A 27105-nucleotide genomic window follows, 5' to 3' on the forward strand; every position below is an offset into this window, starting at 1 on the left:
AGAGGTGGTCAAAAGGTGATATGATTACTGTTTTTAGGATTCTAAAGGGATTGGCTCATGTAGATCATGACAAGCTATTTCACCTTGTACAGGACAATAGAACTATTGGGCACAGCCTGCGCTTGACGTGAAATAAATTCAAAACTAATCTGCAGAAATATAATTTCAGGAAATATGTGATAAGTCTATGGAACAAGCTCCCTAGGGAGACAATAGATGCAGATAGTGTGTATTCAAATATAAATTAGATACATTTATTTCAGAAAATAATATTTGAGGATACAGTGTAAGAGTAATTTGAGATGTAATGTATGCTAAGTGTAGCACACTCAGGAGGAGCAGATGACTTTGGACCTATGGTTCCTGAAGCTTTCCACCACAGGGATTTTGCTCTCCTCATATCCGAGTCTGTTGTAGACTAATTGATAGAGACTGATTGCCATGATTAATCAATAACTCCATTATTGTTGTATCATGTGACTACCACAATAGTAGAAGGTGTACTTGATAAACCTTGGTCTTTTTTTAATCTAGCAATTCTTATTGTTTAGCCCACCACCATTCTGTTTTACACAAGACCAGTTTTAATTTCTTTAATTTTCTTTATTCGTTTTTGGGATGTGGACAACACTGACGAGCAATGTTTCCTTTCATTTTTTATTTCTGGATGCGTGGCCCCTTTAATGGGGTGCATGGCCACTCTAAATACAGTGCATGCTCGTTTTTTCCTATCTAAAAGCCAGCTCACCAGCTGCGTGGGAGGTCCAGAGCGTGGCCGCAAAGCTTAAAGGGAATGTTGCTGACAAGCCAGTATATATTGTCCATTTCTGGTTGCCCTGAGGACATCAAGAGTCATGGATGTCCTTTTATCTCTAGCTGTATCAATTTCTGTCTCGACTTAAATTTCAACTGGCTCAAGAAATTAATCGTAGGATCTGAATATCAAATGGCTTTGCTGTTTCTTCAGTTGATATTTTAGAATCTGAAAAGAGTAGTTTTCTTTAGAAATGTTTATCTTTCCTGGGGAGCACAGATTTCATTAACTGAGTTGCCAAACCTTTCTACATAAGAACAAACTGCAACAGAAAGGCTGTTGGAAAGTGGCCCCTCTGGAATAGCTTCACTGAGATGATGGTCGCCTCGGGCCTATAAGCATCTTATTGCCACGATAGACTCAAGGAGCTGAATCGCTACACTTTAGAGAAGTGTAGACTTATTGGAGATTTGATTGACATTTATATGATGATGAAGAGTCTCCATTTCATTCCATAGATGAAAATTCTGCAGAATTTCGTCTTTATCCTCCAGAGTTATCGAGCCAAACTCTGGGATAGCTATCCTTCAACACTGGCTGGTAACGTTCCACAGATGGCATTTCCTTGGTTACAACAGTACAAGAATCACTGAGTTCCAGAGAATGCAGCTGTCCCTCTCTCTAACTATACATGTGACCTCAGAACCATTCTAAACCAAATTTTTATCCAGTTCTTTTTCAAAACATCTAAAATTGGTGTTATCCGATGTGTCCGGGTTTGAAGCCACTTCCGTCCAACAAGGGACAAAACTCTAAATGGACGTTTGCTGTTCACGAAATCTTGAATAATCATCACTTCCACAACATTTCAACCCAATACTATAACTGCAAGAAAATCAAAGCAAGGACTCTTCAAGTAGAGATTTGCGTCCGGAATTTCCAAAAGGGTTCTTCCGCTTTCCTGCTGTACCTTTGATGGATAATTGGTGGAAACCCTGCAGGAGATGGTCAGTGGACGTTTGCGCAGTTTCTCCGGGAGTTCTGCCAATCTTACAGCAGGAGATTGGGGAAATCCCGACATTTCGGTTGCACTTGGAGAAGTAGTTTCAATGGAAATCACTGCCAAACTTGAGGCTTTTAGTTTCATATCTAAAAATCGAGGCTGACACTCCAGTGCATCACTGAGGGAGTGCTGCACTGTCGGAGGTGCTGCCTTTCAGATGAGACGTTAAACCGAGTCCCCGTCTGCTCTCGCAAGTGGACGTAAAAGATCCCATGGCACGATTTTGAAGAAGAGCAGGGGTTATCCCTGGTGTCCTGGCCAATATTTATCCTTCAATCAACATAACAAAAAAAACAGTATCTGGTCATTACCACGTTGCTGTTTGCGGGAGCTTGCTGTGCGCAAATTGGCTGCCACGTTTCCTACATTACAACAGTGACTACACTTCAAAAAGTACTTCATTGGTTGTAAAGCGCTTTGAGAGGTTCGGTGGTCGTGAAAAGCGCTATAGAAATACAAGTCTTCTTCTAGATTGTGTTTGTGTAGACAATTTGTTTCAACTGAATAGGTTAGAAAAGAATAGGAGTCACAATATCAAGTTGTGCAAGGGCAGAACTAGGTTAGATGTTAAGAGGTTCTTCTTTTCCCTGTGAATAGTGGAACCGTGGAACAGGCTGCTGGCCCGTGCAGTCAAAACAAATTTCCTTTAAGTGAGAGCTGGACCTGTTCCTGGCTGATTCAATTCCCAGTCTGTGTTAAATTAGCTGGACTCAGCTGAGGTGAAATTGGGGCACTATAAATTACTAGGCTAGTGAGGAGGAACTTCGCTAAGGCCCCTGCTCTTGATTGCTATCTGCAGCACTGCTGTGTGAAGCTATAGCACAGTTTGACAAGTAATGAATGATGCTGCAGAACATGAATTCACAAGCAGTGATATTAGGAAATATTATTTGACAAGCAGCATTTTCCTGGCTTATTTTACTGCCCAATTTCAAGCAAATGCTATGGAATATATATATGGCTAGTTTAAAATTCTAGCTCTGCTTCTCATCAGGTCTATAAATTAACTTTTTTTAAACACAACAGCCTTGTCAGTGATAAGGTCATGTTATCTGCTTCTATTCTCTATCTGGAAGCCTCCCACTTACCACCAGCAATAAGCCCAGAGTGTTAACATTTATATTCATGGTTCACCACTGCAGCTCCCCCCCCATTCTCAACCTCTCCATCTTTGGCCGCATTCACAGTTCCAACCAACGCAACACAAACTTTCACAACAGTATTGCATCATCTTCTTAGGCACTCAGCAATTTTATGTTTTAAATAATAGGGAGCCTTGTCCACAAGAAGTGCATATTGGAAATAAGGGCAAGAACTGCGCACAATTTTGGCCAATAATTTAAATACACATCCGAATCTCCAATATGTACATCCAGTGTGCGAGGCTCCTCACTCAGAGTCAGAAGATTATCCCTACTGGCTTTAACAGTTTCAGATCTTAATTACTTCTCATTTTCCAACCATTTCCCTCATTCACATTCCACTTTGCTACCTTCTATTTTGGAGTTTAAAATATGCTTTTTCAATCAGATTGAAATAGTCTGTATGCATCACCCAGCACCTTTCACCATTTCCCAGTAAACAGAAAAACACCCTACTTTTGTACCAGTATTTGTCCAGTGTCATTTACTAATTGTCCCCCCCGCTTCTTTGTTTTAATTTGTCCTACAATAGGGCTCACCTATCTCTCCTTTCCAGTTCTGATGAAGGGTTTCTACCCAAAACATTAACTTCTCTTTTCAGATACTGACAGACCTGCTGTGCATTTTCAATATTTTTTTAAAAATTTAACATTTCTGTTCATGTTTTGAACATGCTCAGCATATCATAAAACTAGAAATGTAAACTAGCTGCATGACACTTTATTAAAACATCATACTGTGAGGAGCCAGGATTGTGCCCAATTGCTAAATTAAAATCCAACTAGCCAGGCTTTCAAGCTATGGGACAGAGAGCAGCCATCTTACATAAAGTCATAGATCATAGAAATACGCTCACTTCATAAGAATTATGATGATTATACGCAAAATAATATTTCTATTGTGATGCCTTACATGGTCAAGTAGCTCACCAATACTCAGTCTCAGCTCACAAGTGAAAAATGGCCACTTGAGCAAGGTACCAGAAGCCACTTGATGCCTGCGGAGAGGTGGGAGCAAAAGAAGGCCTAGAAAATATTGCCACTGCTTCAAACTGGACCTAACATCCAATATGTTCAAAAGTCCATTTCAAGAAAAAAGAATGCACTATTCAAAACTGTCCACAAAATATCACATTACCATGCATTGAGATTTACCCGAATCCTGATAAAAAGCTTGGCTGGTCTAAGAAAATGGATAATTAGGAAACTAGGAGAATGTTACTGGAAACTCACATTGTGAACTCTGATAACCTCTTCTCACGGAGAAGCCACTGCACTTTTTGAATAAGAGAGGATTCTATTGATAATTTGTTTCACATTTCAAGCTACATAGTCACTCCTAAATTCTAATGAAATCTCATTCTTACCTGTTAAATATTTGAATGCTGCATTCGCACCAGTGCCTTTGACAATGATCTTACTGAACATGGGGAAGGAAACTCTATAGGCCCTTCGCACAAACCTTTCAATCTCTTGGTCAGATCCTGGCTCTTGATTCCCAAACTGGTTACAGGGGAATCCCAGGACATTGAAATGCATTGAGCCCAGTTCCCGTTGTAACTGCTGCAGGTCTTGGTAGTGACTTTCTGTGAAGCCACATTCACTGGCAACATTAACAACTAATGATACCTGCAAAATTAGAGCAGAAAGATACAAAATAACTGCAATTTAGGATTAAAAACAAAAGGACGTAACCGTGATACATATACAGCACATTTCCTAAATGTAAACAAAACCCCAAAGAATTAATAAACTACAGCAGAAGTGTCCAAACATGTTGCTTTTGCGCGCCACTTAGGTGCATAGCATGGAACCTCGCAGATCATATATTAAGTTTGGGTACCACATCTCCATAATTCTGAAACAATGACACTGAGAATTGGATTAATTAGAACATAAGAAATAGGAGCAGGAGTAGGCCATATGGCTCCTCAATATCATGGCTGATCTGATCGTGGCCTTAAATCCACTTTCCTGCCTGTTCCCCATTACTCTTGACTCCAGTATAGTTCAAGAATCTGTCTATCTCAGCCTTGAATATATTCAATGACCCAGCCGCCACAATTCTCTGGGGCAGAGAATTCCAAACATTCACGACCCTCAGAGAAGAAATTCTTCCTCATCTCCGTCTTAAATGAGCGATCCCTTATTCTTAAACTATGTCCCCAGTTCTAGATTCCCCGAGGTGAAATCTCCTCTCAGCATCTACCCTGTCGAGCCCCCTCAGAATCTTATACATTTCTATAAGATCACCTCTCATTCTTCTAAACTCCAATGAGTACAGGCCCAATCTGCTCAACTTTTCCTCATAAGTCAGCTCCTTCATCCCAGGAATCAACTTAGTGAACCTTCTCTGAACTGCCTCCAATGCAAGTATATCCCTCCTTAAATAAGGAGACCAAAACTGTATGCATTACTCCAGGTGTGGTCTCACCAACGCCCTGTACAGCTGTAGAAAAACTTCCCTACTTTTATACTCTGTCCACCTTGCAATAAAGGTCAACATTCTATTTGCCTTCCTAATTACTTGCTGTACCTAATTACTTGTGTGTTTCATTTACAAGGACACCCAGATCCCTCTGTACTGCACCATTTTGCTTTTCTATTCTTCCTACCAAAGTGGATAAACTCACATTTTTCACATTATAATCCATCTGCAAAATTTTTGCCCACTCACTTAACCTATCATTGGGCCCAAGTTTGCCCAGGAGTTACTCTGTTCTTTTTGGAGCAACTAGATTTTTTTGGAGTATCTTAAAAATCGCAATTCTGCCCATTTAATTTGCTCCAATATAAGTGAATTAGTTAGGGTTTTTTTAAGTTTAGTTTTTTTTTTCAAAAAGGGCGCTACCAGCCACTTATGCCTGTTTAGGCCATTTAAACAAGTGTAGACAGCTAAAAGTTACTCCAAACTAACTTAGGCCAGCATAGGTGGCCACTTGTAGTCACACAGAAAAACCTTGCGGCGAGTTATGAAATCAGCGCAGGTAGCCAGAGATGGGGCGGGAGTGGAGGGAGGGAAGTGAGAGGACCTTGCAAAGCTCCAAACACCTTCACAAAAACATTAAAGAAGCATAAGTACATTTAAAGCACCAAGCACTAAACAAAGCACAAAAATAAGCATTCAATAACAAATAAAAAATACAAGGAAGCTGAGAGGACCTGCGCCTAGCACCAAGACTTAAGCACTAAACAAAGCGCAAAAAGTAATAAGCAATTAATTAATAAAAAATAGAAGGAACCCTGCACCTAAAGCACCAAGACCAAAGTAATAAGCAATCAATCAATAACAAATAAAAACAAAGTAGCCTTGTCCAAACTACTCCGGCACAGTCCCTTTCAGTACCTTCAATAGCATTCTTTTGCTGGCTCCTACTTTATTCTAACCAATGGCATATAAATACTCAGCACAATGTATAGACCAAGTGCAGTGCACTTACTCCATCCATTGTGTGGCCTTGTGAACATTGCAAGCATGATTTGTCTCAATGCTTCCCATTTGTTTCAGACATTGGATACCTAACCTAACCCAATCTACTTCTTCTAAATTGATTCCCTTGTGGAAAACATCAGCATACTAACCAGCTGCAGGGTTTCACTGACAACCTGCTGGGGTTCTGGTTCTCTCAGACCTCCTTTTACCGGTGTGGCTGGATAAGGCAGCAGGCCGCCGATGAGGGAGCCCATAAGGCCAGGGCTAGGGGCGGCGTGCTTCGGGCCCCTCCCACACAGCCTGCAGAGCGCACGCAGAGATTGTGGGGGCGAGGAGCTATTGCACATGGGCGCTCACTCTAGTGTGCATGTGCAGAGGTCCCGGCACTGTTTTCAGCGTCGGGACCTGGCTCCGCCCCCCCACTGCTTGTGCTGCGCCACGCCAAGGCCTGCGCCATTTTTTGGCTACAAAGTTGGCGCACCTCACGGAGGTGCGCCGTTTTAACCGGAGGAGCAAACTTGGGCCCTATATCCCTTTACAGACTCTTTGGACTAGAAATTCATTGGCTTCACGGCACCAGTTAGCGCCCAAGAGGGGCAGCGCGCTCAACAGCCTGCCGCAAATTTCATTGATGGTTTAGCGACGGCGCTGTCATTTAGCACTGTGCACTCTGGCGCCACCCATTTGGTGACGTCACACGCGTGCAATGCCCTCTTAGCGCCGCGTTCACCAACTTGACTGCTTTCGTCTGCCGTAGGGCCTGGCGCTGCAAAGAGGATGCTGGGATGATCTCTGAATGACTGACCAGGTAAGTGTTCAGATTTCACTTTATTTACAGTTACTTACCTTTCCAACCTCTAGAAGACTGTTGCTAACATTTCTTACATTTCCTTGCAGTTTTTGCCTGGTCCACTTCACCTCCTCATTAGGCGCTAGAATGCTGGTATCCTAGTGCCTCAACTTCAGTAACGCTCGCACCCTACCGCCCTAAGAGGAGTATGGAACATCTCAGTTAGCACTCCAGTCCCCTCCCTTCTTGGAGTGCTAAAAATGAATAACCCGGTTGGAGGCACTAAACATCGCCCATGCTAATATGTTACCCCAACACCATGAGTTCTTATCTTGTGTAGTAACCTTTTATGTGGCACCTTATTGAATGCCGTTTGGAAATCCAAATATACCACATTTACTGGTTCCCCTTTATCCATCCTGCTCATCACATCCTGAAAGAACTCCGATAAATTTGTCAAATACGATTTCCCTTTCATAAAACTATGTTGACTCTGCTTGATTGTAAATTATTTTCTAAATGTCCTGCTACTACTTCCTTAATAATAGATTCCAGCATTTTTCCAATTGTCTGTTTGAAAAGGATCTAGGAAATCCGTTCCAGGTCACATAATGTAAAGAATCACGGGATGGATTACTGTAAAATCTGCTGTAAACAAGTGCATTTACCTTACAGCAATGACAAAACTCAAGCTTTATACAGAGCTCAGCAAGGTAAATGGGACAACAGTGCTACCTCCAAATGCACCAAGGCCAATCTACTAAAGAGATGGTTTTCACTAGTGCATCTAGAGGCAGTCTTACTGCAGCAGAAAGGAACACTAGCATAGTGGTAATGTTACTGGACTAGTAATCCAGAGGCTTGGCCTAATGATCTGGAGACAAGAGTTCATAATCCCAGCACGGTTTAAATTCGGTTAATTAAATAAATCTGGAATATTTAAAGCGAGTAATAGTGACCATGAAGCTACCTAAAAACTTTGGGGAAGGATATCAGCCTAATTCCAGACTTTTCAAGGGCAATTAGTGATGGGCAATAAATGCTGTCCATGAATTAATAAAAACACACAGAAATGACAGGCAGGGAAAGACCATCTGTGGTGAGGGATAAAGTATCAAGATCACCCACATAATCTCCTGTGAGAAGAAGCCAAGAAAACAATTAAAAGGCCAAATTGGGGAAAAAAATCTGGAAATTCCTCTCTCCTGTCTTACACGATTGAAACTAATCCAAAAGACCACATATTTATATTATCTGGTACGTGAAAGTCACAAAGTGCAGCTGTCAAAGTGTGTATCACAAACTGAATCTTAGCTTCAATAAATTAACTGCTTTTGAAGATTTGCGAAAGGGGATAAATTGGACTGGAGAAGGCGATGGGGTAGCAGTGTTGTGAGATAGTCAACACTTTCAATTAAACATTCTCTTCTCAGACTCAATTTTAATTAAAACTAACAAAGGAAAAGTGTGCCAAGATATTACATGATTCATTGTGGATTTGTTGTCATAAAAAGTCACCAACTTGGTCCAAGCATTTGCATGTGGTGATACTGATTATTGCCAGGTCTTCGTCACTACAAAAAGGCAGCTACTTACATTTCCCCGCCCCTCTACAATTCTTCAAATTGTGGTATTCACCGTAACCATGCCAATTGCTTAGTTTGAAACTATGTTTGATCAGGTTATCCGTAGCTCTCACCATCGATATGTTTGTACGGTTCAGAGCAGGCCATTGATTCCTCGGTCTTGTTTTATCCAAATGGAAACTTTTGGTCAGTTGGAAAGTGACAAGAGCTTTTACTGACCTATTCCACATACAACTGGCTCAATACAATAGCTATGTGGTGTGCCATTCAGTGGAAGTGTATTGCAAAGCTAAGCCTTGATTGAGGGATAATGGGTGCGTGACTCAAGAGTTTTTTGGTTACTCTGTGTGTTTGCCACTGAAGGTCACTTGTTTGTGAATTGCAGGTGGACTAGTGGTGACAAACACATAGACAGCAGGTACTAAAGTGGATTGTAAACTGCTCAAAATCTTTAATAACCAAACAACAATGCATAGCATCATAATTTTAATTCAGAAACAAAATAAAAATAATTCCTACATGCTTGGATAAAACTATGGCAACCGATGGAAGCATTCCTGCTTTTAGCCAAAGCTGTTATTTTTGCTCAGCCCTAAATGAAAAAAAAAGACTGCAGTTGTATGTCCCTCTTCCCTTTCCTCTTTGCACTGTTTCCAAGGCAACGATTCATAGAGGGAAAAATGCAACAGGCTCCTGATCACATCTATCATTGAGCTGACCCTGGGAGAGTAGAGAGACGTTAAGAGTGGACAGATTAAAGGTTTGTTACCTAAATGATGCCATTTCTGGATTTGCAGATGTTCTGAATCTGATTAAATAGAACAGCCTAGAAATTGGATAAGGACTGCAAACGGGTGGTGTCACGGGCCAGCGCCATTTGCCTGCACCCGTTGAAAGTGGCTCAGGCAGCATGCAAAATTTCTACTGCATGCTCATGCTCATGATAATGATTGGAGTGCTGATCACAGCACTAAACGTGCTGCTGATTGGCTTAGCGCTGAACAGGTGGGCCAATATCGGGTGCAGTCGAATGGCCAGTAATATTTGGCCTAGGCCTTCTGTACTACGAGAGAGGGAGAGAACGAGAATGAAGGTTTTTGGCTGCTGCGCTTGAGGCCTTGATAGTGGCGGTGGAAAGAAGGCGTGATGTCCTCCTCACATTTTGCTTTCCCACCCATTTTGTATCATCAGCAAACTTGGCTACACTACACTCGGTCCCTTCATCAAAGTCATTAATATAGATTGTAAATAATTGAGGCCCCAGCACCGATCCCTGTAGCACCCCACTAGTTACTGTTTGCCAACCGGAAAATGACCCATTTATCTCCATTCTCTGTTTTCTGTTAGTTAGCCAATTCTCTATCCATGCCAACTGCCAACCCCTTGAGCTGTTATCTTGTGTAGTAACCTTTATGTGGCACCTTAACGAATGCCTTCTGAAAATCCAAATGTACCACATCCACTGGCTCCCCATTATCTACCCTGCTTGTTACATCCTCAAAGAACTCCAGCAAATTTGTCAAACATGATTTCCCTTTCATAAAACCACATTGACTCTGCTCGACTGTATTATGCTTTTCTAAATGTCCTGCTACTGCTTCCTTAATAATGGACTCCAGCATTTTCCCAACGACAGATGTTAAGCTAACTGGTCTATAGTTTCCCGCTTTCTGTCTGCCGCCTTTTTTAAATAGGGGTGTTACATTTGTGGTTTTCCAATCCGCTGGGTCCTCTTCAGAATCTAGGTAATTTTGGTAGATTACAACCGATACATTAACTATCTCTGTAGCCACTTCTTTTAAGACCTCAGGATGCAGGCCATCAGGTCCACCTTTAGTCCCATTATTTTACTTAATACTTTTTCTTTAGTGATAGTGATTGTTTTAAATTCCTCCCTCCCTATAGCCCCTTGATTATCTATTATTGGGATGCTTTTAGTATCTTCTACCATGAAGACCGATACAAAATATTTGTTCAAAGTCTCCTCCATTTCCCTGTTCCTCATTATTAATTCCCCAGTCTCATCCTCTAAGGGACCAATGTTTCCTTTAGCTACTCTCTTCCTTTTTATATACCTGTAGAAGCATTTACTATCTGTTTTTATATTTCTTGCTAGTTTACTCTCATACTCTACCTTCCCTCTCTTTATAAATTTATTTAGTCGTCCTTTGCTGATTTAAAAAAAAATTCCAATCCTCTGGTCTCCCACTAATCTTGGCAACTTTGTATGCCATTTTTAAAAAATTTGATACCATCCTTTACTTCCTTAGTTAACCATAGATGGTTCTCCCTTCTCTTAAAGTCTTTCCTTCTCACTGGAATATATTTTTGTTGAGAGTTATGAAATGTCTCCTTAAGCGTCTGTCACTGCTCATCAACTGTCTTACACTTTAATCTATTTTCCCAGTCCACTTTAGCAACTCTGCCTTCATACCTTTGTAATCACCTTTATTTAAGATCAGGACACTGGTTTGAGATCCAACTTTCTCATCCTCCAACTGAATTTGAAATTCAACCATGCTATTTCCTAGAGGATCCTTTACTATGCGATCATTTATTAATCCTGTCTCATCACACAGTACCAGATCCAAGATAGCCTGCTCCCTGGTTGGTTCCACAACGTACTGTTCAAGGAAACCATCTCGGATACACTCTATGAACTCTTCCTCAAGGCTACCTTGGCCAATTTGATTTGTCCAATCAACATGCAGATTAAAAAGAAGACAACATAGTCTTCTCCCAAATTTCTAGGCCAGGGACTCTATAACTCTACATTACATATTGATATGGACACAAGACTTTTTGAAAGAAAACATTATGATGCAGACATAAAACAATTAATAAGAACAAAAATCAAAAAAGATAAAGAGTGCAAAACCTTTTTCCCATTGAATTTTGATTATTCTTTATATATTTCCCCTGTATATTGACTTCCCATTACTCTAGTGCCATAGGAGGAAAGTGCATACACACAATCCTGCAACCAGCTGTGGCCATCCACCCTGTCCCGCCCCACCCCGCCCCGTACAGACACAAACAAAATATTGTGGATCACTACCTCATCTTTTTTTTTTAAAACGTGATACGTAATATTAAATTCAATGGTTCTTAAATTTTGCATGATTGATGTTATAAAGTCAGGATTTCTTTGGAGGATTTGCTCTTCTGGAATATGTTTCTTGAAAGCCTGACCATGTACCATGCTAACATTTCAACTGCATCACTTCTCTTTCTCTTCAAATGTCATTTTTGTTTGAACAGCTATTCAATTGATCAATGGTGCCCTCTTGTGGGAAATTATATGCAAAACAATCAGCAATAGATATTAAATAAAACTTTCTTCACAAGGGGTTTAGATAGAAAGAACTTGCATTTATATAGTGCCTTTCATCACCTCAGGACGTCCCGCTGCCAGCAAGGCAAGCGGCCCAAAATTCCTTTCATTAAATGGTTGAGCTGCCTGTGGAGGTGCAACAGGAAGGTATAACTGTAGTCTCTTTTCATGTAAAACTGACCAAGAATTACAAATTTGACTAAAAGCAGAAGGGTTTCCATCAGTTGCTGTAGTTTTATTCAAACTCACTTAAATTATTGAACCTATTTCAAACCAGCCTCGAGCCTCCCCGTTGGGGATTTCTACCCCAATTTGTTTTGTTGATTGCTTCTCTAATTAGATGAGACACACGGTGTGCCAAGTCTCCAAGTGCCAAGATCTCTGCCAATGTTTGATTCTTTCTAGGGATGGAAACCAAAACAGATCTATATGAATTCTTGACTACTGAGGATCACTTCAGTGGGAAAAAAGCAATCTGGTTGTCATTCAGAGGGCAATGGTCAGATGTAACGTGGCCTTAATCCTGCTGTTGCAATGGGGAAGTATCATGGGAAAGGTTCACAGGAAAAGTTTACTGCACAGGCCATTCAGCCCATCATGCTTATGTCAGCTTGAGCAATCCAAAACTAATGGCGCCCACCCCACTTTCTTCCTGCAGCCCTCTAACTTCCTCTGCTTCAAATATTTATCCAATCTTCCCTTAAAAGATGTAATGGAGTCTGCCTTAACCATTCCCTACAGCAAAGCATTCCACACTCCCAACAACTCTCCACATAAATAAATTACTGCTAAGTTCTCTCCTTAGTCTCTTAATGATCAATTATAAATTGGTGACCCATCATTACCAACTCCCCAAACAAAATAATCTTTTCCTATTACCTGATCATTTTTAAAAAGCTCTATGGTTTTATAGCTCGATAGAAATAGTTCCAGTATCTCAGTCTCTACTCATAACTATGGCTTCCTATCCTTGGCATAATCTTGGTGAATCTACACTGTACTTTTACTGTGGCTTGAATATCTTTTCTTTAATAGATTGCCCAAAATAGCACATAGTACTCTAACTGTGGCCTAACTAATGTTTTGTATAAATTCATCATTTTTTTTACTCTTTGCCCCTAGTTATAAACCCCACATTTCTATTGGCCATTTTATGGCTTTAATCTAACTGCATTCTCACTTTCAGGGAATTATATATTTGAACTCCTAGACCTCTCTTTTCACTACACCCTTTTGTGTCTTAGCATTTACTGTATACTCTCATTATTCCTTTTTATACCCCATATTGCATTACCTCACAGTTATCCACATTAAATTAACTTTTCTGCCCATTCCACTAAACTGTGGCCTGCACAAAAGGCTACTAAATAAGGTTGAAATCCTTTGGGATTAGATAGTAGATTTTGGGTTGGAGAAGGAACTGGTTGTATTCTCAGAGACAGAATGTAGTTATTAATGATACCAGTTCTGCATGGGGACTGGTCATTAATGGGAGTTTAAAAAAAAATTCATTCCTGGGATGTGGGTGTCGCTGGCCCATTCCTAGTTTCTCTTGAGAAGGTGATGGTGAGCACCTTCTTGTACCGCTGCAGATCGTGTGGTAAAGGTGCTCCAACAATGCTGTTGGGGAGGGAGTTCCAAGATTTTGACCCAGCGATGAAGAAGGAATGGCGATATGTATCAGAATGGTGTGTGACTTGGAGGGGAACTTGCAGGTGATGGTGTTCCCATGCGCCCGCTGCCCTTGTCCTTCTAGGTGGTAGAGGTCGCGGGTTTCGGAGGTGCTGCCGAAGAAACCTTGGTGAGTTGCTGCAGTGCATCTTGTAGACGGTACACACTGCAGACACGGTGCGCTGGTGGAGGGAATTAATGTTTAAGGTGGTGGGCGGAATGCCAATCAAACGGGCTGCTTTGACCTGGATGATTTCGAGCTTCTCGAGTGTTGTTGGAGCTGCACTCATTTAGGCAAGTGGTGAGTGTTCAATCACACTCCTGACTTATGCCTTGTAGATGGTGGAAAAGCTTTGGGGAGTCAGGAGATGAGACACTCGCCGCAGAATACCCAGCCTCTGACATGCTCTTGTAGCCACATTATTTTTGTGGGGATTCAGCAATGGTAATGCCATTGAATGTCAAGGGGCGGTGGTTAGACTCTCGCTAGTTGGAGATAGGCACTGCCTGGCACTTGTGTGGTGTGAATGTTGCTTGCCACTTATCAGCCCAAGCCTGAATGTCATCCAGGTCTTGTTGCAATCGGGCATGGACTGCTTCATTATCTGAGGAGTTGTAAATGGAACTGAACACTATGCAATCATCAGCAAACATCCCCACTTCTGACTTTATGATGGAGGGAAGGTCATTGGTGAAGCAGCTGAAGATGGTGGGCCTAGACACTGCCCTGAGGAAGTCCTGCAGTGATGTTCTGGGGCTCAGCCATGGAATGAATCAAATTGACTGAAGACTGGCTTCTATGATGGTGGTGACCTCAGGAGGAGTCCGAGGTGGATCAACCACTCGGCACTTCTGGCTGAAGCTGGTTGCAAACACTTCGCCTGGTCTTTTGCACTGTGCTGGGCTCCGCCGTCATTAAGGATGGGGATATTCATGGAGCCTCCTCCTCCTCCAGTTAGTTGTTTAATTGTCCACCACCATTCACGATTGGATGTGGCAGGACTGCAGAGGTTTGATCTGATCTGATCTGATGATTGTGAGATCACTTAGCTCCGTCTATAGCATGCTGCTTCCGCTGTTTAGCATGCAGGTAGCCAGGTTGACACCTCATTTTTAGGTACGCCTTGTGCTGTTCCTGGCATGCTCTTCTGCACTCTTCATGTGGCCCCTCGAGCCTACTCCGCCTTTCAATATTGAACCAAAATTGGTCCCCTGCCTTGATGGTAATGGTAGAATGAACATAAGAAATAGGAGCAGGGGTAGGCCATTTGGCCCCTCGAGCCTAGTCTGCCGTTCAATAAGATCATGGCTGATCTGATTGTGGACACTTCCCTGCCTGCTCCCCATAACCCCTTATTCCCTTACGCTCAAAAATCTGTCTATCTCTGCCTTAAATATATTCAATGACCCAGCCTCCACAGCTCTCTGGGGCAGAGAATTCCATAGATTTACAACCATTAGAGAAGAAATTTCTCCTCATCTCAGTTTTAAATGAGTGGCCCCTTATTCTAAGACTATGTCCCCTAGTTTTAGTTTCCCCTATGAGTGGAAATATCCTCTCTGCATCCACCTTATCAAGCCCCCTCTTTATTTTATAAGTTTCAATAAGATCACCTATCATTCTTCTGAACTCCAATGTGTATAGGCCCAATCTACTCAACTTATCCTCATAAGTCAACCTCATCTCCGGAATCAACCTAGTGAATGTACTCTGAACAGCCTCCAATGCAAGTAAATCCTTCCTTAAATACGAAGACCAAAACTGTATGCAGTACTCCAAGTGTGGCCTCACCAATACCCTGTACAGTTATAGCAGGACTTCTCTGCTTTTATACTCTATCCCCCTTGCAATAAAGGCCAACATTCCATTTGCCTTCCTGATTACGTGCTGTACCTGCATACTAACTTTTTGTGTTTCATGCACAAGGACCCCCAGGTCTCTCTGTACTGCAGCACTTTGCAACTTTTCTCCATTTAAATAATAATTTGGGATATGCCGGGCCATGAGGTTACGGATTATGGTGGAATACAATTCTGCTGCTGCTAATGGTCCACAGTGCCTTATGAATGCCCAGTTTTGAGCTGCTAGATCTGTTCTGAACCTATCCCATTTAGTGCAGTGGTAGTGCCATATAATGGAGGATTACCTCAGTGTGAAGACGAGATTTCATCTCCACAAGGACTATGCAGTTGTCACTGCAACTAATGCTATCTTGGATAGATGCATGTGTGACAGGTAGACTGGTGAGGACGAGGTCAAGTCGGTTTTTCCCCACATGTTGGTTCTCTCACCACCTGCCGCAGTCCTAATCTGGCAACTATATCCTTCACGGCTCGGTCAGTAGTGGTGCTACCAAGCCACTCTTGGTGATGGACATTGAAATCCTCGTCCCAGAGTACGTTTTGTGCCCTTGCTACCCTCAGTGCTTCTTCCAAGTGGTGTTCAACATGGAAGAGTATTGATTCATCAGCTGAGGGAGGGTGGTAGATGGTAATCAGCAGGAGGCTTCTTTGCCCATGCTTGACCTGAAGCCATGAGACTTAATGGGGTCTGGAGTCAATGTTGAGGACTCCCAGGGCCACCCTCTCCCGACTGTATACCACTGTGCTGATTGGACAAGACATACCCAGGGAGGAATCTGGGACATTGGCTGAAAGGTATGATCTGTGAGTATGGTTATGTCAGGCTGTTGCTTAACTAGTCTGTGGGACAGCTCTATTAACTTTGGCACAAGTCCCCAGATGTTAGTGAGGACGTTGCAGGGTCGATTGGGCCGAGTGTGCCATTGTCATGTCTAAAGTTGGTGCCAAGGTCGAGGCCAAGTGGCCCATCCGGTTTTATTCTTATTATTGTTTTTCATAGCAGGTTGTACAACTGAAAGGCTTGCTAGGTCATTTCAGAGGGCAGTTAAGAGTCAACCACATTTCGGTGGGTCTGGAGTCACATATAGGCAAGACCAGATAAGGATGGCAGATTTCCTTCCCTAAAAGGACATTAGTGAACCAGATGGGTTTTTACGACAATCCGATAGTTTCATGGTCGCCATTACTGGTTCTAGATTTATTTTATTAACTGAATTAAAATATCCCAGCTGCCTTGGTGGGATTTGAACTTACGTCTCTGGATTATTAGTCCAGTAACATAATAAGCTACCGTTACTGTCCAATAGAGACCGCTGTTAAGGTATTGTCTTCACCATCTTTATTAATGATCTGGATGAAAAGATTGAGGGGAACTGTCTGCAAGTTTGCAGATGATACAAAGATAACTGCTAGTATAAGGACCCAAAATGAAAAAAATAGATTGCAGGTAGAGCTAGATGTGATGGGAGAATAGGCTCATATTTGATAGGTGTCTTAATATAGATTAATGCAACATTATATACTTGGGTGTGTTGGGCAATGGGCACATAAAATTGCTTCTTTCCCATCATGCCCATTTTTGTCTGCTGCCTGGCAAGTGGCCTTGTCACTTGTAATGAATGGCAAGACATGACTTAACTGCGAGCAATGCGTGTCTGTGAAAGGAATGGTTCAGTCATTGTAGGACTGCTTCATGGTTCGGGGCGGGGGGAAAGTGGGTTCAGCATCTCGGTGCCAGATGGTGGACTGGTGCAACCTAACTAAATCATGCCGTTATTGGGCCACGGGCAACAATATGTGCCGCTGCTGGTGCCATGTCCATATCAAGTTCCTCCTCCGAAGAGGCTCTGCACTCTACGCCTTGTACCATGCTCCTCCTGCAGCTCCAATTCTCGCTACTGTTCTATGTTGTGCAGAGCGCAGCATACCACGATCATTCTGGAGACCCTGGCTGGTGCATATTGAAGGGCTCCTCCAGATCTGTCTAGGCATCTGAAGTGCATCTTCAGCATCCCGAATCTCATCATCATTTGGCTTTGATTGTACCGCTCTTCAGCCTCATTGCCTGGGGTCCTCAAGAGTGTCATCAGCCACGTCTTCAGGGATACCCCTTGTCTCCAAGCAGCCAGCCGGTAAGTCTGGTTGGAGGTGAGAAGAGCTGAGGGAGGGCGGACTGGCGCAGGGCGATTGAATCATGGCAGCTCCCTGGGAATCTGGAACACATGCATGATGATCCTTTTGTGGTTGCAGACGAGCTGCACATTGATGAAAGTGTCCACTAGATCCCTGGTACACACCGCACTGTCCAATAGATCTCTGAAACCACTGGAAGCCTTTACGGTTCATAAACACTCCTGGGTGATTTGGGGGTGCCTTGATCGCCACATGTGTGCAGTCGATGATACTCTGCACCTGTGGGAAGCCAGCCAGAGCCGCAAACCTGAGCACCTATTTGTTGTGACAGGCTTCATCGGTGGCAGAGGGTAAACAACTACCTGCCCTGGCAAACATGGCATCGGTCACCTGTGTCATGTATTCAACTATCATTGTAACCCATGTATAAGCTGACCTAAGTTGTACACCTTGAGAACATTGACCACAAGGGGGTGAACTTGTGGAAGACACTCCTAACCTGTACTTTCAGGTATAAAAGGGGAAGCTCTACCCACCTTCAACACTTGAGGTCTTGGTAATGAAGTTAACTGGTCACAGAGTGACCTTCTCTCAAGCATGGGCCTCGTGTGCATTTATGCTGTACAGTAAGATCATTGGCGACGAGAAACTGGGATTGAAACCACGAGAGCATGGCCACTAGCAGCACAGAAGAGAGGTACTGTGTTGGTGATGATTGGGACAACTTTATTGAGACGACAGCAAAGTTTTGTCACGAAGGAATGGTTGGGACAGGATTCAGCCGACAAACGTAGGGCTCATCTCCTGACGGTTTGTGGATCCAGAACGTACTCCCTGATGAAGGACCTTCTTGCGCCAGAGAAGCCGGCGGACAAGACGTTCGAAGAGTTCAGTAAGTTGATCGGGGAACACCTTAAACCGGCGAGCAGCATGCACATGGCGAGACACCGGTTTTACACGCACCGGCGGCGAGAAGGGTAAAGCGTTCCAGACTTCATGGCAGATCTCCGGCGACTGGCGAGGCTATGTAAGTTCCCAGATGCATGCAGAGCGGAGATGCTGTGAGACTTTTTTTTTTTTATTGAGGGCATCGGGCATGCTGAGGTTTTTAGGAAACTGATTGAGACCAAAGACTTGACCTTGAAAGCGGCGGCTATGATAGCCCAGATATTTATCTCAGGGGAGGAAGAGACCAGAATGATGTATGACAAAAATCTTGGCTCTAATGCGGCAAACGACCAGGGAGTCAACATTGTTAATGCGGCACACAGTTCTCTAAGCAGACAAGGGCAATCGGACATGCCCCAGCATGTAGTTGAACCCAAAGGGGGAATTCAACAGAGACAATGGCTAGCTGAACGGCGATTCATGCCATCGCAAGGGACAATGCGGCTAGTAATGGGGCCATCAACACCTGTTAATGGTGCGCTTAAGGACAGTTAGAGATGATCGACTGGTAATAGACTTTTTCTTTCCATCAATGGGGCCTCCAGCTCATGCTGGATGTGTGGAGGCAAACACCCACCCAGAGCTTGCAGGTATCAGCAATATACCTCCAGAAACTGCAACGTCAGCAGTCACTTGGCGCGTATTTAGGAAGCCTGCAGCCAGGTTGATGTACGAGGAGGACGGGCCCGATGTAAGCCCTACGAGGCCAAATGAATACTGGGGGAAATCGCTGGAAGCTGAAGTTCAGTGAGTTCATGTGGAGCACATATACAGTTCATACACCAGGACGCCACCGATAATGATGAAGTGCTCCTCAATGGCATCCCAGTATTAATAGAGCTAGACACGGGGGCCAGCCAGTCCCTGATGAGTATCAAACAGTTCGAAAGGTTGTGGGTGTCCAAGGCCAGGAGGCCAAAATTATTGCCGATTGACGCACAGCTATGGACATATACAAAGGAGATCATTCCAGTGCTAGGCAGCGCCGCAGTAGTTGTGACCCACAAAGATTCGGAGAACAGCTTGCCAGTCTGGATTGTCCCGGGGGATGGTCCCGCACTACTGGGGAGGAGTTGGCTTGCTGTCATGAACTGGAAATGGGGCGATGTCAATGCAATTTCTTCTGTGGAGCGAGTATCACGCTCATAGGTCCTGGACAAATTTGACTCATTATTTCAACCCGGCATTGGCACTTTCATGGGGGCCAAGGTAGTGATTCACATAAACCCAGGCGCCAGGCCAGTACACCACAAGGCCAGAGCGGTGCCGTACATGATGCGGGAAAAGATAGAATGCGTATTGGACCGCCTGCTGAGGGAAGGCATCATCTCGCCAGTCGAATTCAGTGATTGGGCGAGCCCGATTGTGCCGGTGCTCAAGGCGGATGGGTCGGTCAGGATATGTGGCGATTACAAGGCCACCATTAATCGGGTGTCACTCCAAGACCAGTACCCGCTACCGAGAGCGGAGGACCTCTTTGCGACACTATCCGGTGGCAAACATTTTTCAAAATTGGACCTGACCTCAGCTTACATGACCCAGGAGCTGGCGAGTGAGTCGAAGAAGCTGACCACCATCACGACACACAAGGGGTTGTTTGAGTACAACAGATGTCCGTTCGTGATTCGTTCGACCGCCGCAATCTTTCAGCGAAATATGGAAAGCCTCCTCAAATCAATTCCAAGGACGGTGGTTTTTTAAGACGACATCCTCATCACAGGTCGCGATACTGAAGAACACCTCCACAACCTGGAGGAGGTGCTACGCAGACTGGACCGGGTAGGGCTGCGACTCAAAAAGGCGAAGTGCGTCTTCTTAGCTCCAGAGGTAGAATTCCTGGGGAGGAGGGTAACAGCAGACGGGATCAGACCTACTGCGTCCAAAACGGAAGCGATCCAGAGAGCACCCAGACCCCGTAACACGATGGAGCTGCGTTCGTTCCTGGGGCTCCTGAACTATTTTGGCAACTTTCTTCCCAAATTGAGCACGCTGTTAGAGCCGCTACACGTGCTCCTACACAAAGGTCGCGATTGGGTCTGGGGGGACAGCCAGGAAAGGGCTTTTGATGGAGCATAACAAATTGCATGCTCTAATAAACTGTTAACGTTATATGACTCGTGTAAGAAACTTGTTTTAACATGCGATGCATCATCCTATGGGGTCGTGTGTGTGTTGCAGCATGTGAATGCCACTGGTCAGTTACAGCCGGTAGCTTATGCCTCCAGAAGTCTGTCCCGGGCAGAAAGGGGCTACGGGATGGTAGAAAAGGAAGCGCTAGCATGTGTATATGCAGTAAAAAAAATGCACCAGTACCTGTTTGGCAGGAAATTTGAGCTGGAGACAGATCACAAACCCCTAACGTCCCTTTTGGCCGACAACAAGGCCATAAATGCGAAAGCATCGGCCCGCATAGAGGTGGGCACTCACGTTAGTCGCTTATGACTACACAATTCGGCACAGACCGGGCACTGAAAACTGCGCCGATGCACTCAGCAGGCTCCCACTAGCCACCACTGAGGGGGCAACTGAGCATGATGCTGAGATGGTCATGGCTGTTGAAGCTTTCGAAAGCAAAGGCTCACCTGTGACAGCCCATCAGATTAAAGTCTGGACAAATAAACACCCACTACTGTCTTTAGTTAAGAAATGTGTCCTGAATGGGGACTGGGCAGCCACGTACAGGGCATGCCCTGAGGAATTTAAACCGTTTCATAGGCGCAAGGATGAACTCTCGATTCAGGCCGATTGCCATTGTGGGAAAACTGTGTAGTCATGCCCTAGATGGGCAGAGAGGTGTTTATCAGAGAACTTCACAATGAGCACCCGGGCATTGTCATGATGAAGGCAATTGCCAGGTCACACGTTTGGTGGCCAGGGATAGATGCAGACCTGGAACTTTGTGTTTGCAGGTGCAACACGTGTGCTCAGCTGGGCAACACACCCAGGGAAGCCCCCCTTAGCCCCTGGTCCTGGCCCGCCAAGCCATGGTCACGCATCCATGTGGACTACGCAGGTCCTTTCATGGGAAAAATGTTTTTGGTTGTAGTGGACACCTACCCCAAATGGATTGAGTGTGCCATTTTAAATTCAAGCACATCCTCTGCCACGGTAGAAAGTCTACGGGCAATGTTTGCCGCCCATGGTCTACCGGATGTCTTGGTCAGCGACAATGGCCCGTGCTTCACAAGCACTGAATTCCAGGACTTCATGCCAGGCAATGGAATCAACCATGTCAGAACGGCATCGTTCAAGCCGGCCTCAAACGGCCAGGCGGAACGAGCAGTGCAGATAATCAAATACGGGATGCTCAGAATCCAAGGGGGTTCCCAAAAAAGCCGCTTATCACGCCTCCTGTTGGCCAATAGATCCCGACCACACTCGCTCAAAGGGGTTCCACCCGCAGAGCTGCTAATGAAAAGGACGCTCAAAACCAGGTTGTCCCTTATATACACTCCACTATGAAAGAAATTGTTGAGAGCAGGCGTCAGTCACAATGTGACTACCATGACAGGAATGCGAGGGCGCGATGTATTGATGTCAATGACGCTGTTTTTGTCCTTAATTACGCTGCAGGACCCAAATGGCTTGCAGGCACTGTGATTGCCAAAGAGGGGAATAGGGTTTTGGTAGTTAAAGTTACCAATGGACAAATCTGCCGCAAACACGTGGATCAAACTAAAAGGAGGTTCAGCAACCCCATAGAAGAAGCAGAGGAAGAACACGACGTAGAGTTTACTCCACCACAGGTAACCGAACACCGGAACTAAGTGGAGGAGAGCCCAGTCACTGTGGGCAGTCCAGACAGGCCTGAGGCACTGCAAACAGCAGACACTCAGGCCAGCACCCAACAACCGGAGCCCCAACTCAGGCGCTCTACAAGGGAGCGTAAACCACCAGAGAGACTTAACCTGTGATCCCAATAAGACTTTGGGGGGGGGGGGGGGAGGCGATGTCATGTATTCAACTATCATTGTAACCCATGTATAAGCTGACCTAAGTTGTACACCTTGAGAACATTGACCACAAGGGGGTGAACTTGTGGGAGACACTCCTAACCTGGACTTTCAGTTATAAAAGGGGAAGCTCCACCCACCTTCATCACTTGAGGTCTTGGTAATAAAGGTAACTGGTCACAGAGTGACCTTCTCTCAAGTATGGGCCTTGTGTGCATTTATACTGTATAGTAAGGACATATCAACCTGGTTGATGCATTTGTGGATGGCTGATTGAGAAATCCTGCAAATATCTCCTGCAGATCCCTGGAAGGAGCCTGAGGCGATGAAGTTGAGGGCGGTGGTCACTTTGACAGCCACTAGAAATGCGTGACCACCAGGTCCACTTGGCAGCAGGTCTTCTTCCTGCAAGCTAAAAATGTATGCCATGACCTGACGGGGTAGCCTGAGCCTCCTGAGACAATGGTGTTTGGTCATGTCGAGGAAGCGGATCCTCCTGTGAGGTGCACCCCTGTGTTCATCCCCTCTGTCTTGTGGAGTGGCAGGTTGGTGAGGAGAAGGCTGATGCTGCTCCCGCTGGTGTTGTTGCTGCTGGTGGGGCTCATCTTGGTCCTCATCTGAGGTCCAAGGTGAAACAGCATAAACGGCATCCATGCTGATCTGATATATGACAGATTTTATGTTTGATCTCCACTTTCCATTTTCAAATGTAGCAAGAGTGACCTCCAGTGTGCTGAGCGTGACCTCCAAAATTGCTGAAGGTAGTGCGGTATATATTGTGTGTGTGGACTTTCACAAAAAGGTGTTTGACAAAGTACCACATAATAGACTTGTTAGCAAAATTAAAGCCCATGGGATTAAAGGGACAGTGACAGCATGGATACAAAATTGGTTAAGGGGCAGAGAGTAGTGATGAATAGTTGTTTTTCAGTCTAGAGGGAGGTATACAGTGGTGTTCCCCAAGGAGAAGACCACTGTATTAAGACTATTAATACTATTAAGACCACTGCTCTTGTTGATATATGTTAATGGCCTGAACTTGGGTATACAGGGCATAATTTCAAAGTTTGCAGAGGACACAAAACTTTGAAATGTAGTTAACAATGAGGAGGATAGTAACAGACTTTAGGAGGACATAGACAGACAGTTGAAATTGGCAGACGCCATTTGACAAAGATAAGTGTGAAGTGATACATTTTGGTAGGAAGAATGAGGAGAGGCAATATGAACTAAATGGTACAATTTTAAACAGGGTGCAGGAACAGAGAGAAGGATATTATTTTTGAAAAAGCACATGGGATTCTTGGCTTTATTAATAGAAGAAGAGTACAAAAGCAAGAAGTTATAATAAACCTTTACAAAACACTGGTTAGGCCTTAGCTGGAGTACTGTGTCCAATTCTGGGCACTACACTTTAGGAAGGATGTCAAGGCCATAGAGGGAATGCAGAAGAAATTGACTAGAATGGTACTAGGGATGAAGGACTTCAGTTACATGGGTAGACTAGAGAAGCTGGGGTTGTTCTCCTTCTAGCAGAGAAGGTTAAGGGGAGATTTGCTAGAGGTATTAATCTTGAAGGGTTTTGATTGAGCAAGTAAGGAGAAACTGGTTCCAGTGGCAGAAAGGTTGTTAACCAGAGGACACAGATTTAAGGTGCTTAGCAAAAGAACCAGAGGAAACATTTTTTTACACTGCAATTTGTTGTGATCTGGAATGTGCTGCCTAAAAGGGCGGTGGAAGCAGATTTAATAGTAACATTCAAAACAGAATTGGATAAATACTTGAAGGGAAAAACATTTACACGACTATGAGGAAAGAGCAGTCACGTGGCACTAAATGGATTGTTCTATCAGAGTTGGGACATGCATGATGGGCCGAATGGCCTCCTTCTGTGCTGTATCATTCTATGATTGAATATTCAAACATAGGTAACTAGTTTTACAACGTGATGGTCTTTAGCGTATGAAATGGAACCGATTGGGGGCACTAATTAACTTGAATAACAATAAATGAATCATTAATTTACTGAATTTGAAGTGCGTTGCTTTTCATAGCTTTACAGTATATCTATAAACTTTATAGCAATAAGTAAACGCGTTTAGGTGGGACGTTAAACTGTTTTATTGTTGATGCCACGTATACAGTCGTTGTGCTCAAAGGGGCCTCCATGATTCCCTCTGAGTTACCGGTTAAATGACAGCAATCTCTCCTGATTTAGGGCAAATAGTGAATTGTGTATATACTCGAAGTTCGCAAGTGTTAGACGTGTAAAACCTTCGTGCTTCATGCAGAGGTGAGTTTGCACAGCCCCATTACCGTGCCCGGTTAGTAACGGGGTGGAGTTGTCAAACTTACCGATCCTCTATACTTCTCCAGTGAAATTAGCTTCCCTCGAATGTTTACTCCTTTAAAGGAGTAAAAATCTTTGGCTTTTTCTTCGGATGGCAAAACGAGTAAGAGCAGCACTGTGGCCACCACCAGTAACATGGTTATGAATAGCAAAAGGAAACTGAGTTTGGGCGGGACGGAGGCTCTCCTTCTGAGCAGATCACTGCCTCATGCACCGAGATAGACCGCTTTCACAGCAGTACCACAGCTCTCCAATCACCACCAGGCAGATTGGATAGTGCCGCAAAACAGTCGTAATAAGCTCCAGAAATGTAAGTGGCGCCTAACGTTTTCCAACTGTCGCTAATAAGAGACTTTCTCTTTTCAATTACTTGTTTTTGTTTTATTCTCCCCCCAGCCCTTTCTGAAAGAGGCATCAACATAGGACAAGCTGAGTCGTATCTCCTGGATTCCGAATAAACTCAAGAGGATTAACCTTTTGTCAGTGTTTAAGTGCCTAGACATATTCGTTACAGCTAAACTACTTGGGACAATCTTAATTACTTCAAAAAAGTATGCCGTTCTTAAATAAAATGAAATTGACACACTGGGCTGCCCCAGTGTCATCAAACAAAATAAACAAAATTGCCCCTGTCATGTATTCAACCAGCATTGTAACCCATGTATAAACTGACCTAAGTTGTACACTGTGAGAACACTGACCACTAGGTGGGAGACACTCCTAACCTGGACCTTCAGGTATAAAAGGGGAAGCTCCACCCACCTTCATCAGTTGAGTGCTAAGGAATAAAGGACAGGTCACAGACTGACCTTCTCTCAAGCATGGACCTCGTGTGCATTTATACTGTATAGTAAGGACGTATCAGCCCCCTTTTCATAGAATCATAGAAATTTACGGCACAGAAGGAGGCCATTTAGTCCATTGTGTCCATGCCGGCCGAAAAAGAGCTAGCTAGCCTGATCCCATTTTCCAGCTCTTGGTTCGCAGCCCTGTAGATTATAGCCCTTCGAGTGCATATCCAAGTACTTTTTAAATGCAATGAAGGTTTCTGCTCTACCACCCTTTCAGGCAGTGAGTTGCAGACCCCCACCACCCTCTGGATAAAAAAAATTCTCCTCAACCCCCCTTTAATGCTTCTACCAATTACTTTAAATCAATGTCCCCTGGTTATTAACCTCTCTGCTAAGGGAAACAGATCCTTCCTATCCACTCTATCTAGGCCCCTCATAATTTTATACACCTCAATTAAGTTTCCCCCTCAGCCTCCTCCGCTCCAAAGAAAACAACCCCAGCCTATCCAATCTTTCCTTGTAAAATTCTCCAGTTGTAAATCTCTTCTGTATCTTTTAAAGGGGTACAACGAATAGAAAATGAAATCAAAAAACAAAAGACACTTTTATAATTAAATATCACCTGTGTCGTCGACACACTCCAGTCCCTGCAGTACCCATCAGTCACAGACGGCCTGAAGCGTACCAATGGACACCGCATGCACCTTCTACAGGGCTGCCCAGCTGCGGAAGAGAGGCAGGCAGCAGAGTGAGCCAAAATGTATGTGTTTAAGTAAAAACTGTGAATGTGGAAGTTATACTCAGGATTGTGAAGCTCTGTCACTGGCTTGTGTTAATGATCTTTGATCAGAATTTTAGCTATTGTCCCTCTGATATTTCAGTGAGCAAATGCACAAGTTCACCTTGATAAGTTAGATTAAGGTAGGATTTACTGAAAGATGTTCATTTGTGAATAATAATATGTTTATTTGATATGCTGGCAGCATGTTATGAATCTTTGCAGTCTGACTTGGTAATCTCAACAAACTTTTTGATTGCCTGGAATCATCTTTTGTACACCTAAATTATTTGGATTTGGGGAACTAGATCGTACAATGAGATAATACTCTTCCTTAATGGGGTATGTTATGTATGTAACTATGTAATACTTGCCACCAGAGGGTGCAACTGTTGGAATCCTAATGGTCACTTGCACACATGTGCAGGGCCAGTATAAAAGGTTGGCTGCCATGTTGTTTAGGCACTCTAGAGTTGTAATAAAGAAAACTAAGGTCACACTAAGTTTCTACACACAA

The 27105-nt window shown here is 43.9% G+C and overlaps 1 protein-coding gene across 3 annotated transcripts in view; it reads right to left on the reverse strand.

Moving 5' to 3' along the window:
- Nucleotides 1-25219, reverse strand: part of gpx7 (glutathione peroxidase 7) — a 52450-nt gene extending 27231 nt beyond the window's left edge. For 2 of the 3 annotated variants that reach the window (XR_011593971.1, XM_070886100.1), the window contains exons 1-2: nucleotides 25025-25219; nucleotides 4326-4587 (exon numbers count right to left, since the gene is read on the reverse strand). Coding sequence is in view for 2 of the 3 variants with exons in the window: in XM_070886100.1 (XP_070742201.1) it covers nucleotides 4326-4587; nucleotides 25025-25156 (394 nt within the window). In the remaining variant the exon portion in view is untranslated. The remainder of the gene's footprint in view (nucleotides 1-4325; nucleotides 4588-25024) is intronic. The other variant, XM_070886101.1, reaches the window with a different exon arrangement.
- Between the last annotated feature and the right edge of the window lie 1886 nt (nucleotides 25220-27105).

The sequence above is a fragment of the Pristiophorus japonicus genome, chromosome 8, assembly GCF_044704955.1.
Source record: "Pristiophorus japonicus isolate sPriJap1 chromosome 8, sPriJap1.hap1, whole genome shotgun sequence".
Classification (NCBI taxonomy): Eukaryota; Metazoa; Chordata; class Chondrichthyes; family Pristiophoridae; genus Pristiophorus; species Pristiophorus japonicus.